The 27755-nt window shown below is 38.6% G+C and overlaps 1 protein-coding gene across 1 annotated transcript; it reads left to right on the top strand.

Moving 5' to 3' along the window:
• Positions 1–9811: 9811 nt before the first annotated feature.
• On the top strand, positions 9812–11408 carry LOC107552116 (suppressor of cytokine signaling 3-like). The gene is made up of 2 exons (XM_016233940.1): positions 9812–9941; positions 10308–11408. Exon 2 carries the CDS (start codon positions 10397–10399, stop codon positions 11024–11026), a length of 630 nt encoding a protein of 209 aa, XP_016089426.1. The 5' UTR covers positions 9812–9941; positions 10308–10396; the 3' UTR covers positions 11027–11408.
• The last annotated feature ends 16347 nt before the right edge of the window (positions 11409–27755 follow it).

Raw genomic sequence — 27755 nt, 5'->3', positions numbered from 1 at the left:
ACAGACTGCAACGGTTTGAGTTCAAAATTCAAACTGTCCTGAGCGGCGGTGCGTTCTCCTGAGCGTGTTCTCAACAGCAGGCGTGTGAGGCGTTTTCTTCTTCTTACTCGATCTACAATCTCAAGTTACTCTATATACAATCTTAGGAGTGTCAATGGTCCATTTAAGAGATTGGGGGGGGGGCGGTAATGCACTGATATGTCTGCGATCCGCCGTAAAGCAAGAAGAAGACGCCTCACGCGCCTGCTGTTGAGAACACGATCAGGAGGATGCGCCGCCGCTCAGGACAGTTCGGACATTGCGTGAATCAGAGGTAAAAAACTATATAAATACTGTTCAGTTTCTTGCACAGACTGATCGTTTCGTGTCTTTACACATCAATATATCGTCACGAGCCGTTTTGTTTGTGTATGTTTTTTTGACTCTCAAAGCCGTGATTCCCATTCACCTCCATTATATGACTGACAGACTGTAACGGTTTGAGTTCAAAATCTTTGTGTTCTACTGAAGAAACAAAGTCACTACATCTTGGATGCCCTGGGGGTAAGCAGATAAACATCACATTTTCATTTTTGGGTGAACTATCCCTTTAAGACTGCTTTTGTGGTCCACATGGTTCACATTTATGGAAAGTAATGCATTACGTTACTTTTTGTCACCTGGCTTGGCTTGACTATTTGTTTTTAATAACGAAAAACCCAAAAGTTATATTTTTGGCAACTGTAAAGGCCCTTTCACACCAAAAGTGAAATGAACAAGCCTCAGGCTGAAGGAAGTGCCTCTGCACCGCACTCCCAATTTCTCTCAACACGGTGACAGGAGAGGAGTCAGTGAATAAATGGGAGAACAAAGTAACTTGCATTACTTACTTGAAAAAGAAAAATATATATTGTTGTACATTTTAAAAGTAATGCATTACTTTATTTGTTAAAAAACTAATCTGATGATGTAAGTCGGGTTACTTGTAATGTGTTACCTCCAACACTGCTAAACAATTTAATAAACTAATGGTCACACTTTAGTTTGGGGAGCAATTCTCACTATTAACTAAGAGTTTTTCCTCAATAAACTCCTAATTTGCTGCTTATTAACAGTAAGTTAAGTTTAGTTATGGGGTAGGATTAAAGGATCTAAAATATGGCCATGTAGAATAAGACATTAATATGTGCTAAAGTGTTACCAAACTAATGAGAGAATATATTTAATGAACTAATAATAATATATAATAGATTACATTTAAAAATATATTTTGCAATCATGCATTTTATATGGAAGTTCACTGGGGCATTGTACCAGGTTAAATATTAAAATACATATTGTTTCAAAGTCAAGTCTTAAACATTAGATGTGTTAATATGCGACTAGTTGGGTAAAATCCCATACTAACAACGTCCGGGCAAGATTATGCAGATTTTTCATAATGTAAATTTGGAAAGGTGCACTAGCATACCAGAAAATAATGTGTAAAGAACTGTTGCGGAAAACTCCACCTGTAATTATGATGTGTGACACATAACTAAAACATTATAGTCATCTCACCACTTAAAGGAACCACATATCTCAAACATCACGTTTTGTATGGATAAGCACGTCTCAATTCTGATGTCTTGCCGCATCGTGTAAAACTGTTTGTTGCAGATGATGAATTATTTTCATTGGTTATGCATGCCACAGATGTGTTTACAGAGAATAAATACAATCACACCGGTGCATGAGGAATAACAGAAAATGCTGGTTAGTGATACATTAACCAAAAAAGTTAAAAAGGAAAATCTACATTAGAATTGGATAAAGGGCAGCTGTAACACATTTCTTTGTCCTCTATTACTTTCTTGCCGCATATTAAATATAACCCAGTGCTGGGTTAAAAAGGGACAAACCTAGCTATTGGGTTGTTTTGACTCAGCTATTGGGTTGTTTTAACCAACCGCTGGGTCAAAACAACCCAACCGCTGGGTCAAAACAACCCAATAGCTGGGTTTGTCCCTTTTTTAACCCAGCGCTGGGTTATATTTTTAGAGTGTGTGTGTGTGTGTGTATATATATATATATATTTAAATACTTTTATAGACTCCTTATCAATACTCCAAGCATTGACATTTCCTCATGACACCCTCTTATTGTAAATCTGCACACTCTTGTCTCCTGAGGAACGAGGGACGTTTAATGTGCTTTTTAGAAATTTGACATTTTTCAGAAACAGAAAGAATACAGAACAACTCTGTCTCTCTCTCTTTCTCTCTCTCTCTTTCGCTGTGTGTGTGACAGAGAGAGAGAGAGAGAGAGTGCAGCATACCAAATGAAAGCAAAAGCAATGCTATTTTGTTTTGGTAAATTTACACTTTGTTTTCATGAGCTCACACTTCCCAAAACAGAGCACAGTGTGTCTTCAGTAAAAGGCTTTTTTTTTAATAAACCCAACAATAGATGTGCTAGAATGGTCAATCATTTTTCTGTTGTTGTGTAGCTGTATCTGCCGTTCAGCATTTGATGTTATATCGGGAGGAAGCATCTGTGCAACACACTGTCCTCCGGATAAATAAAGATATAAGAACTGTTTAACTGCAACAAGACTGTGATTCTTCTGCAGTGAAGATGCAATGATTACTATGAAGGAAATGTGTAGCAGGTGTTTTATAACATACATGTCTATATATTCACATATAGAATATATATAAAAAGATGGGCTTTAGGATGCATATATGTACGTGGCATATTTGCCTGTTACTGTAATAGTGATGCTTCACTTAACAGGCAGCAGCACTAATGGAGGGTGGTTTAAAACAAGTACATGCAGTATATCCTGCCCACTCTAAGATACATCATTGGTCCCCCAACTCAGTGTGAGGGTTTCCTTGTTCAGGAATGGGAAGCTGAGCAGCAGCCAGCGCACGTTATTTCATGCCAGCATACTGGAAATGCCGAGCTGCTTGACAACCGCTGCTGTGAAACTAACATGAGTTTCATGTCTCATGCTGGAGTGGGGACAGATACGTCAACTTGCGGGATTCCTTGTCTTCTCTCCTAAATAGATCCATGTGTGAACTCACAGGCCGCCAATCAACTACAGCCTGTTTCCCAGAAGAGAGGAGCTCCTCCCACTCTCTCCTGCCTGATGCAGCAACAGTGGATCACACACGTACAAACACAGACTGCATGCTGTAGAGTTATTATTGTAGGCTGAACTCACAGTTTCATTCTACACTGGATGCATTGTGGGAATAACAATGAAGATGCAGCCCATGCAGGACATAAAATGATGCTTCGCAAATTCAAGACTGAGTTCACACCAAGGAGGCCTACGATACCTTGGGAGAGCTAGCCATTAGCATTCCCATACAAAATATAAATATAGGCTATGTCTACTTTTCAGTGGCTTAAAAACGATGCAATACATTTTTTTGGGTTAGCCAGAAAACGATTAATGGTAAAGTTCTTTGACATCTTTCTTCCTTATTGCAGCCCCAGGTTATTTTAAACGCACTTGTACTTTATTTTTATGATAAGAAATTACTTAATGTCAAGAATTATTGCTCTGTTTTGACCTACATTAACTATACACTTTACCTACAAACCTACATATAACTGCAAGTTAATGGAGAACTATTCAGAATCCAAAATATAATATATCACTATGTGACCTTGAACAAAAGAGCAAAATGTTTGATGACTTTTGGAAAGTCAATAAAACATACAACACTGTAAAAAATGATTGCTTAATTATCACAACTTAAAATTCAACATTAAAATTAGTAACGTGGTTTCAAATAAGTGTTCATGCTTCACTTAAAATTTGTGATAACTTAAAGATCCAACTTAAAGGGGTCATATGCTATTTAAAGATCATTATTTTGTGTATTTGGTGTAACAGAATATGTTGACATGCTTTAATGTTCAAAAAACACATTATTTTTCAAATACTGTACATTATTGTAGGTCCTCTATGCCCCGTCTCTCTCAAACACGTCGTTTTCAACAAAGCCCCCTCCTTTGACAAGAGCAGTCTGCTCTGATTGGCCAGCTGACCCAGTGCATTGTGATTAGCCGAACACCACAAGCACGCGTTGGAAATGTAACGCCCCTTACCATAATCGCGAGCTTCAGCTTTCAAAGTAAATATCAAGACAGTTAATAATGTCATTAGTTTTACCATCAGTTCAAGCCCGAAAGGGCAACAGAGTCATGTGACAGACACAGTGATGATGCAGTACACAAGCCGCGGTTAAGACAGCTGACGTGCTATGATTTCTGACAGACAGTTCACTCTCCTGTGATGTGACCCTGTTCCCCTCACACACACACACACACACAACGCATTACTCTGCGCTGCGCAAAACTCTGCATTTGAACAGTCAATAGCAAATACTTAAACTAATAACAAAACATACTTACAGTCGCTGATTCAGAAGCGCCAGATTGTCATAGCAAAGCCAGAATTGACCCTTTTTTTTTTTTAGAAATAGCCTTTGTGCACAGCCAGCCTTGTACTCTTCTAGGTTCAAAAATCTGTCGTCCATAAAATGCGTTGCACAAATTCGAACATCTGGGTTGTGCTGTTCTGTTGTAAATAAATCTTAACCAATGATTCCTAATTGCATCTACTTCCGGAAGGCCAAATAAAGTGCTTCTGCTTTCGCACTGAAACACAGCGTCTCCCTGACATGCTGCTTCAACACTAACTGCTGTTCCTGAAACCACACCTTCCTTCTTTGCGTGCACATTTGGGCGGCATTATGCTAATATTTCCACATCGTGACGTAGACATGTGGGGGCGTGTTAGAACGAGCCGTTTTAGGTAGGTGTGGCTGACTCTTAACTTTTATAAAGAATATCTCTGAGACTTTAGTCTTTGCAACTTTACAGATCTTCTTTATGCACCAAGAGCTTGTAACACTCCAAAGAGAAAGGAAAACTTGAAATCGCACCATATGACCCCTTTAACTAAAGTTAACTAAACTTTGAAGTTGCAATAACTAATTGCAGCAGCATTATTTTACAGTGAATGCTTCAGTTCAGTTGAGATCATTACTGGCAGTAAAATATAGCTTGCATTTTTGTTTATGCGTTCACATTAGATTATTTTGTCCTTTGTAAAGTTGTAGAGCTTTACAAATTATTGTGGTTGCATCATGTAAAACTTTTACCATTTTTTGGTATCTTACAAATATATCTGTCTGTATATGTATATAATATGTAAACACATAAACACATAGATAGATTCTAAAGAAACATTTTAATGTTCTACAGTTCTACCACAGCAGTCTGCAAAGCCTAAACCAGTCAAAGTTCAAATCTTATATTGTGTCATTTTTGGAACAACAACCTACCAAATCTTACTCATTGCTGTATCTACTGTTACATTAATATTGTTAAAAAACTGAAATATTCCTTTAAGACTTTAAACTGAACAACTACCTTTTCTCTCAACTCCAGCAAAGGTCACCAACAGGCCGAACAGATTGTTTTGAGTTGGTATTGTTGGAACAGATTGTTCTGTCTTTCTCTAGGGCCCTTGTGACTGAGAGACTTAGCGTGCTTCCTGTTGGCCGGAACTCTCTTTCAAACGAAGGGATCAAAAAGGAAGTGTCATGAGATAACAGGCCTCAGCCTGCTTCAGCTCTCTGGTATTCGGGGTCAAAAGATATTCATAAGAATAAAGGAGCTGTGCTTGTACTAAAGGTGCACAGAGAGGCAGGGGAATCTGTTCCCCGTGAGCACAGGCTGAATGGGTAACTGTCAAATGTCTTCTTGTTGAACACTGCTCTACTGTTCTCACTGGGCTGAAAAAAGAGGCATGGAGGAAGTGAAGACAGCAGCCAGAAACCATGGAATGAGAAGCGGATCAGAGATAGAGAGAGAGTCCAGGCAGGGAACAGTCGCTCCTCTGAGAAGCAGCAGAGAGTTTCAGACCACCAGGGTCTGCCGTAAACCTAGTGAACTGCCATGTGTCTACTCTCTGTGTCATTCAAATGCTCCCTAAGTCTCACAATCGACTGTTTGCCATTTGCATGTTGCTAAGCTAACTATATAGCAAACTGAGGCTGTATAATTGTTTATTATAGGGTCCCCTTACCCTAGCCCTAACCCTAACCTCACCCAAAACTTTCTGCTATTTTATAAAAAAAAACTTCATTCTGTATGATTTATAAGCTGTTTTCCTCATGGGGACCAAAAAATGTCCCCACAAGTTCGAAATTTACTGGTATTACTATCCTTGTGGGGACATTTGAGCCCCATAATGTAGGGAATAACAGGACCACACACACACACACACAGTCATTACATTAAAATGGGTTAAAGCCATTCCTATACACACAATCCTTTTAATGTTGTAATTTTTTATATTTTATATTGTATATATAATATTTAATGTTTATTTATATATCATGTGTATACAATGTGTTTATATATACAGTCACGAAACTCTAGATGGCGCAGGCTGACAGGTTGTTAATGTAACTGATGATATTCAGAGAGTTAAACGACTTGGCACAAGCTGATTGGTTCGTGCTGCATATGCAGCCAATGAGCATACTGCGCATTTATATGGCTGGCTAGTATTCACTAGAGTTTCCTGCAGCGCGCTTTCAGAGTTTCTCTGAAACCCTCCACCTTCCCCAGCTCCACCTGTATAGATCTGCTACGGAGTTATTTTATATGCTATTTGTGCAGCAGCAGCATGTCTTAAATACTCACGGCACCGTATGCCATATGCACTGGCAGTAACATGTTCCTGTACTTGCTTGCAGCAGCAGCAATAATCTACAACTACAGAAATAGCCAACAGCAGAATCAACGTAGCAGATCTATTCCGCCAAGACCAAATACATTAACATTGTCATATTCATCACCAAGCTAAAATATTCAGAGAGTTGTCATGATTGAAATATATATATATATATATATATATATATATATATATATATATATAGAGAGAGAGAGAGAGAGAGAGAGAGAGATAGATAATAGATCATCTTGTGATTTGACATGTCCTCTTCGATGTTTATGGTTTATGTACAGTAATGTCTGGGTTGACAGAAAGGATTATTTCAACTTGACAGAAATGCCACTGTTGACACTATTGAGCATACATTAATATTGATGATATTTTCTTTTTTTTCCCCTCTATACTAGACTTTAAAATAATTTGATAAAACAAATTTAAAACGTTCCTTTCCAAAGGAAACCCTCTTTCTCTTTTCCCGAAAGGAGATGAGGAAAATTATAAGCGTTCTCTACATACTGTACTTCCCTACAGTAAAGACAACCATTATCATGTCCAAATAATAACTGTGTGTTGGTTAACAAATAGTGTGGACTCATCACACAATTACTGGAGCTCTTGTGTAGGTGTGTTTTCTTTCCCAGCCCAGGTGTCTGCCGTTGTGCCGTGAGCTTTTGCCACAGTGTTCTTTTACATCCACTATACTGTATGTCTGAAGCATCATCAGAAATCACATGGCTTAAACGAACCAGGCGCTTTTCTTTTAATAAGAAGCTCACATCCTCACCACCACACCATAGAAAAAGGTTTCCCCCCCGATATGAATCATGATGAAACACAGATGGTATACAGGAAACGTCACTACGATCTTATCAAGACAGAAGTTAAAATGCATTTCAAGCTCCCTTGTATTAGATTTGACTAATCTTGATCATAAGGCTAAACCACTGATAAAACTGAACAATGTTGCCAATGTGCACTATATGCTTAAGAGAGCAGTCACTGCTGGGAATTCTTATTTGCCTGCAGGGAGCAGGCTACACTTCTAAAACAAGCAAATTAGTGACTTTATTTGATCCATATTACAGTACATATGCCATAATTTCACATACTGTTTCCTTAAATGCCAAAAATAAATCAATAAATCACTATATTTTTTATGTGTATATTCACTTTGTTTATCTTTGAATATGGAAACAGCTTCCCAAAATGTGATTACAGAGTACACAAAGATGGGAAGAGGAGTGAACAACTGCAATATTCCAGAAGGAAGTAAACCAATGACTGCAGCATGATTGTTTTACACTGAGGTAACCGTTGAAGCTTCGGTTGAAACATTGTTCAGGAGTGCAGCATTGTGCTTTTTGTAGAAACATTCTATGGATAGTTTACAAATTGCACAGCAATAACCTCCCTTTTCTTATGAAATTGCAGAGGGGGAAACCTGGAAGCAGAACAGAAAATACAGAAGATTTCCAGAGAGTAATGAATCAGAAAGAGGACATTTCTTCCTTAATGTGAAATTCCTAGTAATGGCCGAACCGTTTCACACAAATCCAGCAAATGTGTCATATTCAACTCTTATCCTTCCTGCCCTATATACTGTATCTCCTTTATTCTGCAACTGTGCTTTTACAAGATTAAAGGGGCAGCTCAAGTTCAGCCCTCTAAGGCCTTGTTTAAATATAATACAAATATAATAAAAACTCTTCCTGGGTTAACAATTATCAACATTACATGTTTGCTCTGAGCAAATGCTATCTGGCAAGTGCACTGACATTACTAACATATTATTCCCAAGTTAGTCACTTGTTCTGTATTGAGCTGCCATTCTCATGTGTCAACAGAGGACGCAGCCAAGCAAAACAGATAGTTTGTTGAAGGCATTTGTGGGTTATCAGGAAAACTGAAACCAGGAAAACGTCTTATGAAGATGATACTGCTGATAGCGACAATGTGTTTCTGTTAAAATAAGAACTGTGAAATCATTTTTTCTTTCCTTTTCATGCAAAACTGTCTGCTTGAGAAAGCTGCGGGAAAGTCCAGGCAAGTTTGCCATGAGTGGTGGAATGGCCAGCAGTCTGACCAGCAGTCAGTATCACTCCTACGACACAATCATATTTTGTCCAGTTTCTAACAAGCCCCACGATGATCGTTTCTGTTCCTTTTTCTCAGCCAGTCAGACTACCCGTATTTTGATGGTAATTTTAGCATACATTTCTGCCTGAAGACAAATAGAGTCAGCATTTTCAGTTAAATGACCTTCACTCCTCACATGCCATTCCATATGTTTTCCCTCGACTATTGACTTTGTGAAAACAGATTAGTCAAGATGACTTATTTTATCATTTATTTGGGAGTGAGTACTTATATTTATAGGCCATTGGCATTTTTTGGGAACTGTTCAAATACATTTTCATGAAAAATACAATGGATTTCTTTTTTCATTAAAGTTATATATGCTTATTGTATTTTTGAAAATGTATTTTGCACCCTTTTAGATACATATTATGTACAGATGCAGATTGTGTAAACGCATACTGTTGTATAAGCCATATAAAGTATCTGTACAAGTCTTCTGATTCTTGCTTGTTATTGTTTTTAGTTTTACTTATTTAATTTTTACGTCAATATATTATGCAAGTTCCCAGAGTTCCTGGAAACCACAACAAATTTCTTGTGTGTTTGTGCACACTTGGCAAATAAAGCTCATTCTAAATCTGATTTTAACGTCTGTGTGCCTACAGGTTTTACTTGAAGTCCATTAGCTCAAAATGTGTACTTTGAACTACTTCTATTGTTCGTTTCACTGTTAAAAATACTAATAAAAGTATAGCAAACATAGGGCGATTTCTTCGTAATATAGAACAGTTGCTCGGCGATGATATCTGTTCATCAACAATAGGAAGGTGTTGTGTTAGGGAATACGTTTACTGTAAGGCGGCAGATCTGGAAGAGCAGAGAGGGGGAGGGGAAGAGCATTTGTAGTACCAGGAATAGTATTACTGACAACCTACCCTTACTGGAACCCTAGTGAGGGCGGAGCTAAACTAGAACATGACTGGGATGCCACTACAAATAACAGAGAACTTCAGCACGGCGGAGTGAAGGAACACTAACTTCTCTGAACAAGACACGAGTTCACGCAGCCAGCCAGATTAGAGACTTACTACTTTGGATTTTTACAAAAAGTACTCCTGCCAAAAGAGACTCGAAGGTAAGAGAGACTTTCAGAATCTTCCTAGAAGCTTTTGATAATTGAATTACAATTCGAGTACTTATAAAGTGCTTTATACAGCTTGTCTTTAAGATAATTTATGATTAAGCCTTTATTTATCTTATATACTCATATAAACATCTTATCTCTCTCTCTCTCTCTCTTGTATATTATGTATAAAAGACTAAGAACAAGTTATGCCAACAAATAATTTTATGCTAGAACAAGTTGGGTAGAAAAGCATCAGCTTGATAACTGACTTTAAACCTCTATAGTTTAAAATATGCATTTACTCCAATTAAAACAATTCCGTTTTACTAAATGTACATTTTCTGTGGTACTAATCTAAAACCTGTTTCTCTATAGGCTCCTGTTGCCAGCTTTAAGAGGCTCACAGTTTCACCGTAATCACACTGCGCGGTTTTCCCGGCAGCTCAAGGTTTGTGCGGAGCGCCATGGTCACCCACAGCAAGTTTGACAACGCAATGAGCAGCAGCCTGCTTGACGCAAACATGCGGCTGCCGTCTCACCGTTACAAAACCTTCAGCTCAAAGCTACAGTACCAGATGGTGCAGCACGCCATCAGGATGCTCCAGGAGAGCGGCTTCTACTGGGGCTCCATCAGCGGCAAAGAGGCCAATCACTTGTTGAACTCGGAGCCCAGCGGGACCTTTCTGGTCCGAGACAGCTCGGACAACCGGCACTTCTTCACGCTCAGCGTCAAGACCGAGTCGGGCACCAAGAACCTGCGGGTGCAGTGCGACAACAAATCATTTTTCCTTCAGACGGACTCCAAGAGCATGCAGTCCGTGCCCCGCTTCGACTGCGTGCTGAAGCTCGTCCATCACTACATGCCCTCTTCTAGAAGCCCTCTGGCCATTGGAAACTCTCGGAATGCTTACTACATCTACACAGGGGGCGAGAAAATCCCCTTGGAGCTATTGAGACCCCTTCCTTGCACAATGTCCTCCCTACAGCATCTCTGCAGGAAGACTGTCAATGGACATATAGACGTCTCCAGCAAAAGAGAGCAGCTGCCTCAACAGCTGAAAGACTTCTTACAAGAGTACGACGCTCCTATTTAAAGAGCTCTGGCTATTGAAGAAACGAGAAGCAGTGAGGGAGCTAAAGCTAGCTTGACGGGCCTTAAAGGTCACATGCTTTTTGGAAGCTTGTTGGACTAAGAAGTACTGAGCTGTTCATGAGTACATGGAGTTAGCCAGTCAGCCGTGTGTGGTCATGAGTACTATCACTGATGCATTCTTATGTGACTGATCTTGAAGCACCGTTCTTGCCTTAACAGTCTCAATGAATGGACGGTTTGTACCGTTTTCTGTACCAGTGCCAGTATCGTAACCCACTCTGTGGGCACCAATCACTGCCTCTGCACTGCCCCGAATCTGTGAGCTCCGCCAAGCAGGGAGACAGCGAGCCAAATATTTCTTTCAAATAAATATTTGTGCCTTTCAAGCAAAAAGGAAGTAACAGCACCAATCACTGCCTCCGCCCTGCCCCGAACTTGTGGGCTCCGCCAAGCAAGGAGGCAGCAAGCCATTTAACAGAAATCAACCGCCGCCTTCTTCCAAGTAAATATTTGTGCCTTTCATGGGGAAAAAAAAGAAGTGAGTTACAGCATAGCGAAATGCCTTCTGAAGTCAAAGCGGTTCAAAACATGCCAGGACTGAACACAGATTAAGATGGACACATGTCGACATTCTGCTTGTACTTGAAAAAGCGACACTTTGGAACAAAATGCTTTGTGATTAGTAATATGCATTGCTAAGAATTTCATTTGGACAACTTTAAAGGCGATTTTCTCAATATTTAGATTTTGTTTTTGCACCCTCAGATCCCATATTCTCAAATAGTTGTATCTCGACCAAATATTGTCCTATCCTAACAAACCATACATCAATGGAAAGCTTATTTATTCAGCTGATTTATGATGATTATGGTTTTGTGGTCCAGGGTCACATATGAGTTTGATATCTCAAAAATTAGCTTTCAGTAAGATTTTGTTGGGCGCAGGACCAAACGAGCCGATTTCCCATTTGTTTCCATTGCTCTTTTTGACCACAAGGAGTAGAAGCGTGACTTTTTTTTTCAGGACCGTTTAATCGTTTCGAATCATGTCCATGATTTATTGATTTATTTGTTCGTATGTTGGTGCGTGTTCACATAGGAAATGCCAAAACCATTTTTCGTACCAAGTAAAAAAAAATAACCGAAGAGCACCAGAGGTTAAACTTCTCTTTAGTAAACACTTTTTCACTGAACACCACACTTTATTAATTATTACATGCAGTGGCCCATGCATGTTCAAGCTCAAAGCTGAGTTTTGCTTACATGCAGCACCAAATGATCCAGTGTTGTTTGCCAATGCTATTCATTTCATGTGCTTTCAACCCTTCAATAAATATTTGCTTATTTGTGCAATAAAACACAAATGCAAATGCTTTGAGGTCAGGCCCATGGATTTAGCGAACAAAATGTCAGATTTGAAATGAGTTTTGATCGTGCGGGAAAAACTGTTTCACCACAGAGAAATTAGGTGCTTCTGACAAACAGACACATTGCGTACTTAAAACCCTTTGCCTTTTTCTTCTTCCTGCTATACTGACGTTTACAGTAAAACGAGAGAGAGAGAAAAAAACCATGCCTCTCTCACAACTATGAGACTCCTAACCAGGAAACAGTTTCGTACCAGCCACACAAAAGCGTGCAACCAGCTGCTGCTGCTGCACCAACTCGACTCTCTTTGTTTACCAGAATGTACCACACAGAGATCTTTGACATTTGACTCGATATATATATATTTTTTTTTACGTCATTTGAAGAAAATCTGATGGTGCTTGGCCATGCACAACTCACGTTGACACTTTGCCACACTACATTATATATATATATATATATATATATATATATCTATGGGGGATATCTAGTGGGTGCTAGACTTCTCTGGGTGGTCTCTTGGGCATTGCTTACTGGTCACAAGTCAAAATATTCCATCCCCAAGTCTTTCTGGTATATGGCTCAGATCCCTGCTTCAGTGTGGATTTTTTCCAGCCAGGTTATTGTCTGATGGGCAAAAATCTTAAGAATCACAAACCTCAGCAAGCCAAACAATTTGCGACAAGTTACATGCCAAAGTTTTTTGTTTCATTGCATTCTCTATTAAGTAAACTAATCTTTCCCAAAGAGGGCTTCTGTGAAATGGGCCAGATGCTCTCATACAGGAAGTTGCTAATCTTGATTAATACTATCTTGAATGACATTAAAGACCCAAATGAATATTGCAATATCTAGCAGTGCAACAAAATTCATGGAAACACTGAAAGCTGATGACATCATCCACAGTCTGACCTGGGTTTTATTACATTAAATAAGGAACGATTTGCATAAAACAGTGGAAAAACTATTAATACCTCAGAACAGGTAAGCATGTTGCATTTCGTTATTATGCCACATCCATTTTATCAGTGAAAAGTTTCCATGGAACTTGCAGATTTGGTCTGAGATTTCGTGTACTTAACACAGCAAATTGTATTGAAAACATCTAAACAGTGTTTTCCCTCAAAATGCCCTGTAAATGTCTTCCCTGATTCAGATGAAATTCGCTGGGAATGAGGGTAAAAATACCAGACAGACCAGTCAGAAGGCCTGAGGTGCTTTAGTTCTTCTTTAGAGTTCTGCTGTTTTGTTTTGAAGCAGAGATAAAGAGCTGTCAGGAATCCCCGACGCTCCAGTGAAACTGCCACAATAGATTCCTTCCTCATCTGACAGAATACTTCTATTTATAATACGACAACTTATAATAGCTTCGGGCAGGCAACTGCATCAGCTGGTTTGGATGGAAGGTGTTTCACAGAAGTAGTATAATAGTTTAGCTTTCTCGTAGAAACATGCAGTTAAAGTGAATTGCGTGCACAGACAGGACAGAATTAGCAGTGAGGACATTCAGTACTTTAAGAGACCTAAGTCATGCATTGCTATTGCGTAATGAGCAGACCACACCTCGCAACTGTGTTTTGTGTATTAACAAGGCTTTTGATTTCTAATTGTAAAAACACATTTATTAATCGCATACTTAGTTCACACCATTTAATGGCATTTAAGACAACAAAATGTTGAATTAAGTAGTTTAACATGTAAAAATAAAAACGAAGACACTGCATTTTTATCAGTGCTGTTGCAATGTCTTTTAATCAGCTGGTGTTTTGATGTTTTTAGTGGATATATGAAGTATGAAATATGAAGTTCACACAGGTGTCCTAGCAGAGGAACCACAGGTATACAGAACCATATTAACCATCAACATCATCCACTAAGGTTTCACAACTAATACTGTAAATGTCACATTACAGTTCTGTCTTTATTGTGAACTCTGTATCTATTGCTCTGTATCTACCTAGAAAATCAACCTGAAAACCTAGAAAACATCTTGTGCATCTTTCTTTAAAATGCCACTTCATTATCTTGGCATCTACTACAATGACATTTTTATGTTTGTTATTAATTTTTTTATTTTTACACATTCAAATGCCTTTTGGGCCTCCTATATATCTGTTAGCATATCATATATCACCCTAATCAGGCATTATAGATTCCAAAAGAAAGAGAACCAAATCAGAAGATTTCAGTTAAACCATGATGGATAAATAGATGATTTTGTTTGGAGGGACTTGTTTATAAAAGGCAAAATACTCATATGTGCACATGTGACACCACAATGAATGCCATTCGTGACACCTGAAGAAATATTTCATGGCCTTTGTTTAATTTTCAAAACAGGCAGGCAGGGCCGTTTCTGCTTACCGTAAAAGCACTTAAAGCAAAGCAAAGAGGTTAAAGTAGAAAGTGAAAAAGGAAAGAAGAGAAAGAGAAAAAAGGTGATTCTCAAAGATCAAAGATTCATTGAATACCCTATCTTATGTATGATAATTCAGCTGTCATGCTTCTCATGTAAAGGGTGTATTGTGTGAGAACTATTACATAATGTAATTTATGGTGACGCTATCTACATAGCTTATTAAAACATGGAATAATTAAACAGCCTTTCAGCCCTTCCTGAAATATACATTAATATTTGATTTTGCACCATAAATGGCTGTGCTTCGAAGTCAAACAAAACAGCTGAAAACATAAAATTCATACAAATAAAAGATATCACATGTGCCCTCATGATCGTTTTACACACAATAAATTCTTTGAGCAATTCCTCTCCATTGCACTACTTCTCAAATGTCAATGGTTTCACTTTTATAGTTCCTTCCAAATTTCAATGTTATTTTATAAAGCTTCTCAACGGTCTGTCTAAGATAAAACTCCCAGAAAGTGATGCAGAACACCGTCTCTCCATGAACTCCCAAAACACTGCTACATGGAGCATGTTACAACATGAATCACATTGGATCTTCATCATTTGCCATTTTACTTTTTTTTTATCTATGTGAAACAATTGACTGATAACCCAACTAAAGAGGAGACACATTCATAATTTAATTTCATGAAATTTAAATATTAAAGGGGTCATATGATGCAATTTCAAGTTTTCCTTTCTGTTTGGAGTGTTACAAGCTGTTAGTGCATAGATTATAGAAGTTGCAAAGACTCAAACCCAAAGAGATATTCTTTATAAAAGTTAAGACTCGTCCACGTCCTCCTAAAACGCCTCGTTTAAACACACCCCCAACATGTCTACGTCACTGTGTGGGAAGATTTGCATAACGCCACCCAAATGTTCATGCAAAAGAAAGAAGGCGCAACTTTGATTCTCGCTGTAGTATTGTTGTTGCCACCGCTGCCATGTCGTAAAGGCACTGTGTGTATTGTTGTGAAAGCGAAACTACTTTGTTTGGTCTTCCAAAAGAGGACACGACTAGAAATCAGTGGTTAAGTTGTATTTACAACACTGTTCCAGAACAGTTCAACCCAAATATTCAGATGTGTGCAGTGCATTTTACGGAGGACTGTTTCCTGATCCTGGGAGAGTAGACTACAATGCCGGTGTTCTGACTCACAGACTGTAAGTACGTTTTCATATTTAAAGGATTTGCCACTGATGATTCAAACACGAGTTTTGAGCAGTGTAGAGTAGTGCTTGTTGTTTGTCATTTCTCCGATCACAAATGCAGACATGGTTTTATGTTTATGCGGCGCGATACGCAACGAGTAAAAACACAGTATAAGTCATTATAATCAATAATTATGTCCCCACTGGATGCAACAAATACCTAGTTTGTAATGGGTTTTATTGGTTTTGTCTCGTCGCGCCGGGACACAGCATCACAGTATGGTGAGGGGCGTAACATTTCCGTCACACGCTTGAGGTATTCGGTCAATCACAACGCACTGGATAGCTGGCCAATCAGAGCACACCTCGCTTTTCAGACCGATGAGCTTTGTAAAAATCGACGTGTTTCAGAAAGGTGGGGCATAGAGGAGAAACAATAATGTACAGTATGTGGAAAATAATGTTTTTTTAACCTTAAACTGCATAAACATATTGCATTACACCAAATACACAAAATAATGTTCTTTTTAGCAACGTCATATGACCCCTTTAAATGTTGCCTGAATTTTTTGGTTGCTGCCACATTGTTTAGGGTGTCTCTAGTTCTGAAGTCTTAACCATTTTTTAGTGTTAAAGGGTTTTTGTTTTTCTTTTCCTTTGCCCCCACTTTTCATGTTCAGATTTTCTCTAAAATACCTAATTATAGCTCTGACCCAGAGTCAGTCTCCAGACAGCAGAATGCCTCAAAACAAAAACAAAAATCAAGTGAAGGAACGAGAGCAACGGGCCTGCTCATTTCAACTGGAAAAGACAAGCAATAACTTGGAACTACTCCCAAAGGGGAGGGAGGGAAAAAAGGGGAAAAAAATACACTGCAACCATGGTGACCATTCCAGATTACAGCCAGAGACTCTGACGTCAGCGGAAACCTCACAGCACAAAGATCAGTACAAACACAGCCTTTGGTGCATCCATGGAAACGAGCTGCCCGCCGGCAAAAAATCTGATATTGTTGTACTGTTGCTGTTGTCATGGAGCCCACATATAAAAGGGGAAACTTTAAAGAAACATGTTTTCAAAGAAATAATGTTTAAAAGCCAGGCCAGTTATAACTCAGTGGGAAGTCTTTCACATTTGTGTGAAAGCTTTTATCACTTGTAATCTTAGAAAGTTAGAAAAATTACTCTTAACATGTCATTTCAAACCATAAGGCTCATTTCTGAATAATCTTTAGGCAGATTTTTTTCCCCCATATAACAACAGTTTATAGTGACTACAATTAGACAACCTAGCACTACAAAAGTAACCCATACAAACTGTATGATACAGAAATGAACTGTGTGATGATTCTGCAGAAATTCTTTTGTGCTCCGTGGAATAATAACAGCATGAGGGTGATTAAAGGCTGAATACACTACACAACTTTTCAAATCTGAACAGATTAAAGAGCCAGAGTGTAATGGAAAGGTTCCATATATGTTAAAGGTTCTTAACGGAACCATTGATGCCAGTAAGAACTTTTATTTTTAAGAGTGTACCAGACTTTTAAGTTTTTCCGGACACAACAAATTCCTGCATAAACACGTGCCTTGTTACTAGGAGATGCATGACAAATGTAAACAATATGTGTTCTAAAACGGCACAAAATATCATACATATTTGATATCCTCAGACTGGATGGAATCATAGTCTATGACGAATCATACACTACGTGATTTTCCATGAAATCTGTCAACTCAAATCTGCTGAATGGCTCTGACTTTTGGCAACTAGCGTCAACTTGTCTAGAAATCAGACAAATATCATCAACTTGTCCAAAAATCTGGGCAAAGGTCGTGTAGTTTATTCCAGTCTTAGGTAATAGAAGACAAAAATAACATAATTTATTCAACAATTCTTCTCACCCAAGTCTTCTGCCATTTTGGAGACTCTCCAAGAGCGTAATCGTCGTAATCAGCGTTGTTTACGTTCAGAGGAGAAAGCGCACACATGAACGTAATCTGCGTAATCAGTGTTGTTTATGCTTTGGGGAAAGCCTGCGTATGTTGTGATACCCTAAAAAGGGCGGAAGACGTAACTCGGGGGAGAAGAAAAGTTTAATAAATTGTTATTTTTGTTTTCTTTGCGCTCAGAAAGTATTCTCGTAGCTTCGCAAAACTGAAGTTGAGCCACTGATGTCACGTGGACTGTTTTACCGATGTCCTTACTACGTTTCTGGACCTGGGAACATTACAGTTGTGTTGCTGTCTATGCAGGGTCTGAGAGCTCTCACATTTCATCAAAAATATCTTAATTTGTGTTTGAAGATGAACGACATGAGGGTGAGTAATTAATGACAGAATTTTCATTTTTGGTTGAACTATCCCTTTAACCTGAAGTTGGTCTACACATACTATGCACTTAAGTAGATCTGCATCTGTAACCAATAAAAAAGACAAGATGTTGGCCGTGTAAGATTTGTAAGACTTCCCAAAACCACAGAAATAGCATTCTGCTAATGTGTTCTCTTGTAACAGTGGAATACTCTGAGCCTTGGCCAGTATTACAAAAGTGGGGAAGCCGCTGGCTTGCATAGCATGTGAAAATATTGTGTCACTGCAGTGTGATGCTGAACAATCAACCATGCATTAGAACTGAAAGAGGGTAATGGTAAAAAGAGACACTGTAAAGACAGAAAGCTGTACTTTTTAACACTTGCAATTGATTAATGTCTATGTTCTGCTTTGGGCTGTATCTGAAGTTATTGGGAACAGCATCCCTGATCATTTTAGTCTGATCTTAACAGTTAGAGGATAAGGAAAAGGGTGGAAATGGTCATGAAAAAATAAACTGACTTGGCATAAACATATCTTGACTAACGTTAGCCTACTGTTGACCTCAGGGAAAATAAATACTTCATAAAATCAAGGAGCTCATTCATACATAAAAGTAATTACCTCAACTGAGGTTCACTGCAATGCCAGAAACATTCTTTATGCAAGTACAAAAACACATTATGAACCGCATTCTGATTTGAATTGTACTTTGAATGCAAATTAAATTTTGTTTGTGTGTAGCTACAGTAGAAGTGTCTGGGTTTGTACATAGTTCTGTGCATAACTAATACATTTCTTGCATATGTTAAAAATGAATTACACAGAAAAAAGTAAATAATGCAAAGTAAAATTACAACAATACATTTATAATAAAAAAAAAAAAAATTTTAAAGAACGAAAGAAATTATTATTGCACATAAATTACCAGTAAATTAGATATTGGGTTTCCCAACCAACGTTTCCCAATCAGCAGAAGATGTCAGTCAGTTTGATGTCATTATTTGTTGATTTCTCAATGCACCGCATTACAGTTGTGTTGCTGTCTATGCAGGGTCTGAGAGCTCTCACATTTCATCAAAAATATCTTAATTTGTGTTTGAAGATGAACGACATGAGGGTGAGTAATTAATGACAGAATTTTCATTTTTGGTTGAACTATCCCTTTAACCTGAAGTTGGTCTACACATACTATGCACTTAAGTAGATCTGCATCTGTAACCAATAAAAAAGACAAGATGTTGGCCGTGTAAGATTTGTAAGACTTCCCAAAACCACAGAAATAGCATTCTGCTAATGTGTTCTCTTGTAACAGTGGAATACTCTGAGCCTTGGCCAGTATTACAAAAGTGGGGAAGCCGCTGGCTTGCATAGCATGTGAAAATATTGTGTCACTGCAGTGTGATGCTGAACAATCAACCATGCATTAGAACTGAAAGAGGGTAATGGTAAAAAGAGACACTGTAAAGACAGAAAGCTGTACTTTTTAACACTTGCAATTGATTAATGTCTATGTTCTGCTTTGGGCTGTATCTGAAGTTATTGGGAACAGCATCCCTGATCATTTTAGTCTGATCTTAACAGTTAGAGGATAAGGAAAAGGGTGGAAATGGTCATGAAAAAATAAACTGACTTGGCATAAACATATCTTGACTAACGTTAGCCTACTGTTGACCTCAGGGAAAATAAATACTTCATAAAATCAAGGAGCTCATTCATACATAAAAGTAATTACCTCAACTGAGGTTCACTGCAATGCCAGAAACATTCTTTATGCAAGTACAAAAACACATTATGAACCGCATTCTGATTTGAATTGTACTTTGAATGCAAATTAAATTTTGTTTGTGTGTAGCTACAGTAGAAGTGTCTGGGTTTGTACATAGTTCTGTGCATAACTAATACATTTCTTGCATATGTTAAAAAGGAATTACACAGAAAAAAGTAAATAATGCAAAGTAAAATTACAACAATACATTTATAATAATTTTTTTTTTTTTAAAGAACGAAAGAAATTATTATTGCACATAAATTACCAGTAAATTAGATATTGGGTTTCCCAACCAACGTTTCCCAATCAGCAGAAGATGTCAGTCAGTTTGATGTCATTATTTGTTGATTTCTCAATGCTACATTATATGTAGAGAATTAAGCAACAAGGCCATTACTGTGAAATGCAAATTCCAGGTACCTCAGTTTCAAAAATGTGTACTCTTAGCATCTCATAACACCCAACTTATCTCATGCTTTAGTTTTGTTAAACGAACAAAACAACTGACTGGCTCTAATTTGAAAGACCACAGGAAGTCCTGGCCCTCATTTTTAACTTTTTGGAATGCAGCATAATTGTAGTTACAAGAACAACCCAAGGTCCTCATACATCAGCTGCTGTGTCAACAGCCAGGCACTTCCTCTTTCTCAGAAATGATGTACACGATGCACACTAACGGGCCTTTACGCCAGAGAGGTGGGCACGCTCACACGCTGCCTTTCACAGCCCTTCAAAGGCCTCCAGAAACTTTCAACTGATATGGAACCTAAAGGTCAGCTGTTTGTGATGCCTGATCAATAACTGTTATAGATAATCAGGCCAATGCAGTCATCGTTAAAAAGCACTTCACTACAAGTTGCTCACGTTTAATTCCAAAAGATCAACGTTGTGGTCATGCATTACAAGTAACACGAGTTATATAATCAGATTACTTTTCCCAAGTAACTAGTAAAGCAATGCATTACTTTAAATTTACAACAAAATATCCGAGTTACTTTTTTTAAATAAGTAATGCAAGTTACTTTTTTCCATTGATTCACTGACACCTCTCCTCTCCTGAGAAATCAGGAGTGAGGTGACGAGGCAGAGGCACTTCCTTCAGACTGAGGCCTATTCATTTCACTTTTGGTGTAAAAAGGCCTTTACAGTTGCCAAAAATATAACTTTGGGGTTTTTTATTGTCAAAAATAAATAAGCAAGCCCAGCCCAGGTGACAAAAAATAATGCAAAAGTAACATGATGCATTACTTTCCATAAAAAGTAACTAAGTAATGCAATTAGTTGCAATTAGTTACTTTTTCATGGAGTAACGCAATATTGAAATGCATTCCTTTTAAAAAATGAGTGTAGTCGGGTGTTCACGTGAACTTAGTTTGTGTCTGTTTTGGGCTTAGTTATAGTTTGGGGATAAATGTGTGACAAAATATGACAATATATATATATAGTTTTTTTGGACATCCAGAGACATCATCATATATAGGTCATAATGTGTTTTCTACATTACAAATATTTGAAATCAAGATACATTTACTTGAGATGCAAAAATGTAATATATAAACTAAGAAAATTCATCTGAGTAAAGTCCTCTCACACTCATCTGTGCTTTACAGTAACCAAATGTTAAGATTTCCTCTCATGGAAACCCTGATCAGTGGCATATCTTGAGTGGTCTTGGCCACTCTTTGATGGTTTCACATTCTCTTTGACTCAATCTGTAGAACAAAAAATAAAAAAAGACCCTTAACACGAACTGTACTACAAACCTCACACACTCTCAGTCTTTATCACTTCCATAACTGTGGTCAGGTTTCTTTCCATTGTATGTGAACATGTGAGTATGTGTATTTCCACTACTGCAGGACTTTCAGTGCCATTATGAGACCTCATCTACTGGAACGTCCTACCGGCTTTCCAGGAATCAGAAATGAGCCAGGCAACAGGTGTTTACACATTTCTGCGGTTCAGAAGTCCAGCAGAGGAGAACAAGCTCAAATAGTGTTAGATCTGTCAGGTGAGGGCAAAGCCACAAATGGCTGAGGAGCAATGATAAATTATTTTAACCCCAAAGCCTCTGACTGTTAGGAGGGCATGTGAGGACAAGGGCATTGAATGAAAGAGTAGGATATCTCAGAGGAAGACACAGCTGTTAGAGACACCCAGAGGAAGACTGTATTACTCAGAGGTTGCACTTGCGTTGCTCAGTAGACTCATAGCTCATGGAGTTCTTGGTTGTGTTTCACTTAAAGGTGAATGGTATAATTTTGATGTTAAACTACCTTCTCCTATACCAGATTTATTTCAGAGACTATATACGTTGGCTAATTTCTCTGTTTTCAACATCATATGCCTCAGATGCTTCTTCAAAAATTCCCTTGAAGAACAAAAAGTAGACAAAGCAATTGTTGACAGAGTAAAGGTACAGAGCTGTAAGAATAACAAGGATAGCATCTGGTCTTTAATGAATGTGGTAAGAAATGTTTGAGACCATATCGAACTCTGATGTGTCTGAGAGGAGACAATGTGAGATTACTGGGGTCTTTTTTAGGAGAAACATCTAAGAACAGGAGGCATTCTCCATTTGATCTCTGTTTAATCCCACCACCTTTTATGAGAAAGAATGAAGATACAAAGGTATGTTATTGTGATAATTTTTGTGGGTAGTCTCACGTTGGCCTTGAGTGAGTGAGCAGTTGTGGAAGTAAGGAGTTGTAGCCACATTCACTCTCTCTGCAGTGATTCAAGAAAGTCTGAGAAATGTGACTCATTTGATGTATCAGGAAGCCCATCCGATGATCACAATGTATCCTTAACTAAATTATCTTTTGCGTGACCCACTCTGAACAGTCTTGCGACCCACTTTTGGGCCACAGCCCACTAGTTGAGAAACACTGATTTAAACAATGCTCAATTGGTTCTACGGTGCCCAGAATGTGCCATGAAAATATCCCCCTCACCATTACACCACCGGCAGCAGCCTGAACCATTGATACAAGGCAGGATGGATTCATGCTTTCATGTTGGTTATGACAAATTCTGACCCTACCATCTGAATGTTGACTAATTGGACCTTGCAACCTTTTTCCAATCTACTATTGTCCAAATTTGGAGGACCCATGCAAATCGTAGCCTCAGTTTCCTGTTCTTATCTGACAGGATTGGTACCCAGTGTGGTCTTCTTCTGCTATAGCTTATCTGCTTCAAGGTTCAGATCAAAACCACTTTGATCCAGCTCACGTTTACTCAAAAAGAACCCCAGGGTCTTGCATGAGTGATGACGCATCTTTTTTTAGATACATAAAGTTTATGAGTGTTCAGTAAGTGCCCAGGCCTCTGTTTATGTAATTTCCTGTCAGAGTGGCGAGTAGCCAGGATGTCTTCACTCATGGTTATGTACAATAGCATTGATGTTTTACTCAGTACACTAATGACAAAAGACCTTGTGTAAATATGAATCTTTCCTTCCTTCAGTAGATACAGCACATGACTAAGTAAAGCTGACACATCAGCCTTTTCCTCTTAGCAGTGAATGAAATCATTCGTACAGTGAAAAAAGGGGTTAGTTATAAAACCAGGCAACCTTTTTCCAACCTTCTATTGTCCATATTTGGTGAGCTCATGCAAATTGTAGCCTCGGTTTCCTGTTCTTTGCTGATAGGAGTGGCACCCGGTGTGGTCTTCTGCTGCTGTTCCCCACCTGCTTCAAGGTTCGACGTGTTGCACATTCAGAGATGCTCTTCTGCGTACCTTGGTTGTAACAATTGTTGTTTTTTAAGTTACTGTTGCCTTTCTATCAGCTCAAACCAGTCTGGCCATTCTCCTCTGACCTTTGGAATCAACAGGGGATTTTCGACCACAGAACTGCCGCTCACTGTATATTTTCTCTTTTTCAAAAAAGGGGGTTATTTATTATTCGTAAAGGTGTCAGGCCAACTCCAGCATAACTTATTTTCTATATTGTAAATGCTAAAAGAAAATGTAAAAAAGAACAACATCAGATTCAGTACAACATGACTCTGCTAATGTGATACTGCCCAAGTATTTAAATAAGTTATATAGTGTGTAGAATATAAAGGGCTGGATGAATACTTTCCATAAACCTGGAACAAATGAACTGAGAATAAAAGAAACATGGCATTAGTCTCTGAAACATTTAGTTAAGGATACATTGTGATCATCACATGGGCTTCCTGATGCATCAAATGAGTCACATTTCTCAGACTTCCTTGAATCACTGCAGAGAGAGAGAATGTGGCTACAACAACTTACTTCCACAACCGCTCACTCACTCACTCACTCGCTCACTCAAGGCCAATGTGAGACTACCCACAAAAATTATCACAATAACATCTCTTTGTATCTTCATTCTTTCTCATAAAAGGTGGTGGGATTAAACAGATCAAATGGAGAATGCCTCCTGTGCTTAGATGTTTCTCCTAAAAAAGTAGGAGTAATCTCACATCGTCTCCTCTCCTAAAAAAAAGAGGGTCGCTACTTGATGACCATGGGAAAATGTGGGTCCCATGGCTAAACCAGTTGAGAACCACTGGTTTAAATGCCACAGCCTACCTTAGTATTGTTGCTGACCATGTCCATCACTTTTTGACCACAGTGTACCCATCTTGTGATGGGTACTTCCAGCAGGATAAAGCGGCATGCACAAAGTCTCAAACTGCTTTCTTGAACATGACAGTTAGTTCACTATACACAAATGGGCCTCACAGTCACCAGATCTCAATCCAATAGAGCACCTTTGGGACGTGCAATTATGCAGTAACTGTGTAATGCTATCATGCCAATATGGACAATCAATCAATCAATCAATCAATCAAGCAATCATTCTAAAGAATGTTTCCAGCACTTTGTTGAATGTGAATGTATGTCATGAAGAAATTATGGCAGTTCTGAAGGTCCAACTCAGTACTAGCAAGGTGTATTTTACTGCAATGTATCCCAACTCAGGATGCAGTGAAATGAAATTTATTTTTCCACTGTGGTGCTGTGAAATCATGATTAGAATGTATATTACCTCGTGACACAGGACTGGGCGAAGGCATGATAATGTAGGTAAACACTGGAGTGAGCACACAGTCTATCATGCCAATATGGACAATCAATCAATCAATCAATCAATCAATCAAGCAATCATTCTAAAGAATGTTTCCAGCACTTTGTTGAATGTGAATGTATGTCATGAAGAAATTATGGCAGTTCTGAAGGTCCAACTCAGTACTAGCAAGGTGTATTTTACTGCAATGTATCCCAACTCAGGATGCAGCGAAATGAAATTTATTTTTCCACTGTGGTGCTGTGAAATCATGATTAGAATGTATATTACCTCGTGACACAGGACTGGGCGAAGGCATGATAATGTAGGTAAACACTGGAGTGAGCACACAGTGGAGGATGATCCCATTGCAGTGTGTAGACATGCAAAAGTTTCCAGACCAGCTATGAAAGACATTTACTACCATAATATTATAGTAATATGTTGATATATGAAATAAAGTAGATAATATCACGTCACTACAGGCGTTCCACCAGCACCAGCAACTGTTTTATCAACATACAGGCTGCATTGTAGCACAAGAACATATATACAACCCACTCACTGCAACAGTTTCACCCACACTTTAGATGTACTTGTGGGTGTTGTACACAACCTAATTCTCAAAACAGCAATCTTCTAACATTCATATCTGACTCAGTTATAGTTAGTCAAACCACAGCTACCCCCTTTACATGGAAATGCTTTTATCACTTTTGCTATTTTGAGCTTCTGTGAAGACTTGTTCAAATAAAACCAAAGGATTTCTCATAGATTGTACTGTCGGCTTGAAACTGTTGCAGTAACTTCAAAGAAACATGTCTCTAACAAAATCAACTCTCAAACACACACATATAATGTATGCAGTTAGGTGCACACATGCTCCATTCAGAGAAATGTAGATAGGAACAGATCCATTCATTAATATGTTCATATCAGCCCTTTTCCTGGAATCTGCTGAAGATAATTTGTTCCCATTCAAATCCATTGCTCTGCCCATCTGCAGATAAAGCCACTCTGTCACAGTAAGCCACGTGTATTTAAATCAGTTTGATTCATGGATTTATGAATAGGACATTCATGAGTGGTCAGGATAATACAGTATAACACTGGCAACAAAATTGGCATTTATAAAACTTTAAATAAATTAAATTCAATAGCATTTAGATGAAATGTGAAGTGGTTTCCGTTTTAATATTTGTGTGAGGTGCATCTCTCTGTACAAAGCATTAGCGCCCTACTGAACTACTAAAAAACAACAGTTCTCTAGGATCTTTTTTTTCCGTTAACTGTGATTGCAGAAAGCTGATACAAACTAAACAGTGAAACATTGGGATTAAATGATGATATCTGCTGGATTCAAATCGTTAACCAGGTGAATGCTAATACTCTGCATGGCTGTAGCACATGAGCTAATTGCTGACCACACTTCTGACTTTGAATTGCCACACTATTTCTGTAATCAGAGGTATCCAATCCTGCTCCTGGAGCACCAATGGCTGCATCCGAAATCGCACACTCTCTTGAGTAGATACTTTTTTGAATAAGTAATTACTTCGCGACCATGTATATAGTATGAATGTGTGTAGTATGATTGTAATCTGGATGTACTACATCCATCATGTTGTCATTGTCACGTGACCTACCAACATCAATTGCATCATGTCACTGCCATTCTTAAGACCTCTCTTGTGGCCTCATGGGATAGTAAAGTGTCTATCGTATGCACACTTCATAATCTCACCGGAGTAGTAGGTTATCCAGGTACTTTTTGCCTACTCTTTTATGAGCATTGTGAATTTGGCTATCCACACTTCTAAATGTTTGTATGTATCAATACATAGCCATACATTGTCAATGCATATACTCAACTCTGTTTCTGATACTCACCCGTATGCATCTCAGCTGTTCTAAAACTCTGTGAATAAACATCTTGAAATTGAGTTTACCTCTGAGTCTGGTCTGTCTGTTGTGACAGAAAACCATACCGCAAAACATGAACTGGACCAAAAATTTCATCCTCTCTCTTCTCTCTCCAGCAGGTTATTTACCCTTAGCAGAGTCCATTAATTTAATTCTCTGGCTTAATGGTTCCGATTTCGTTGTTGAGAAAATTAAGAATTGCCCTCATCCAGTCCCATAATGAAAATGCATGGGTGCTCCAACTCACCCCAAGCCTTCCACCAAACCCTCCACTTCCCTGGACATCAGGACCATCTCTTATGCTCCAGAGGTCATTCCAGTCCCAGAATTCGCTCTAGTTTTCATCACAGAACCCATTCCTGAGACAATGCCCTCTAGAACCTCTGTCAAAAGGAGACAAAGAAAGAGTAAGCATCCAGTGTAGCTCCAGCCCCCGAGTTCTGCCTAAAGATCGCTTTTGTCTCTGAGATCAGCCCAGAAATTGCTCCAACAACCAAACGCAGCCCAGTAAGAGCTTCAACGCCCAAGTTCAGCCCAGAGAGGCCTCCAGTACCAGTATATAGCCCAGTAAAAACCCCAGTCCTTGAACTAAGGATCTAGCCCCAGAGTTCAGCCTTGATAGAGCTCCAGCTATGGATCACTGCCTAGTTAGGGCTCCAGTCCCAGACTTCAGTCCCGAGCCTGATCCAGCATCAGACCACAGCAGTGTCTGTTACAGCTCCAGGTTACAATCCTAATGCTCATTCCAGCC

Source organism: Sinocyclocheilus grahami, unplaced genomic scaffold, assembly GCF_001515645.1.
Source record: "Sinocyclocheilus grahami isolate Dianchi unplaced genomic scaffold, SAMN03320097.WGS_v1.1 scaffold441.1, whole genome shotgun sequence".
NCBI classification, from domain to species: Eukaryota; Metazoa; Chordata; class Actinopteri; order Cypriniformes; family Cyprinidae; genus Sinocyclocheilus; species Sinocyclocheilus grahami.
The sequence above is the reverse complement of the archived record's forward strand: the minus strand, read 5'-3'. Positions and strand labels throughout refer to the sequence as shown.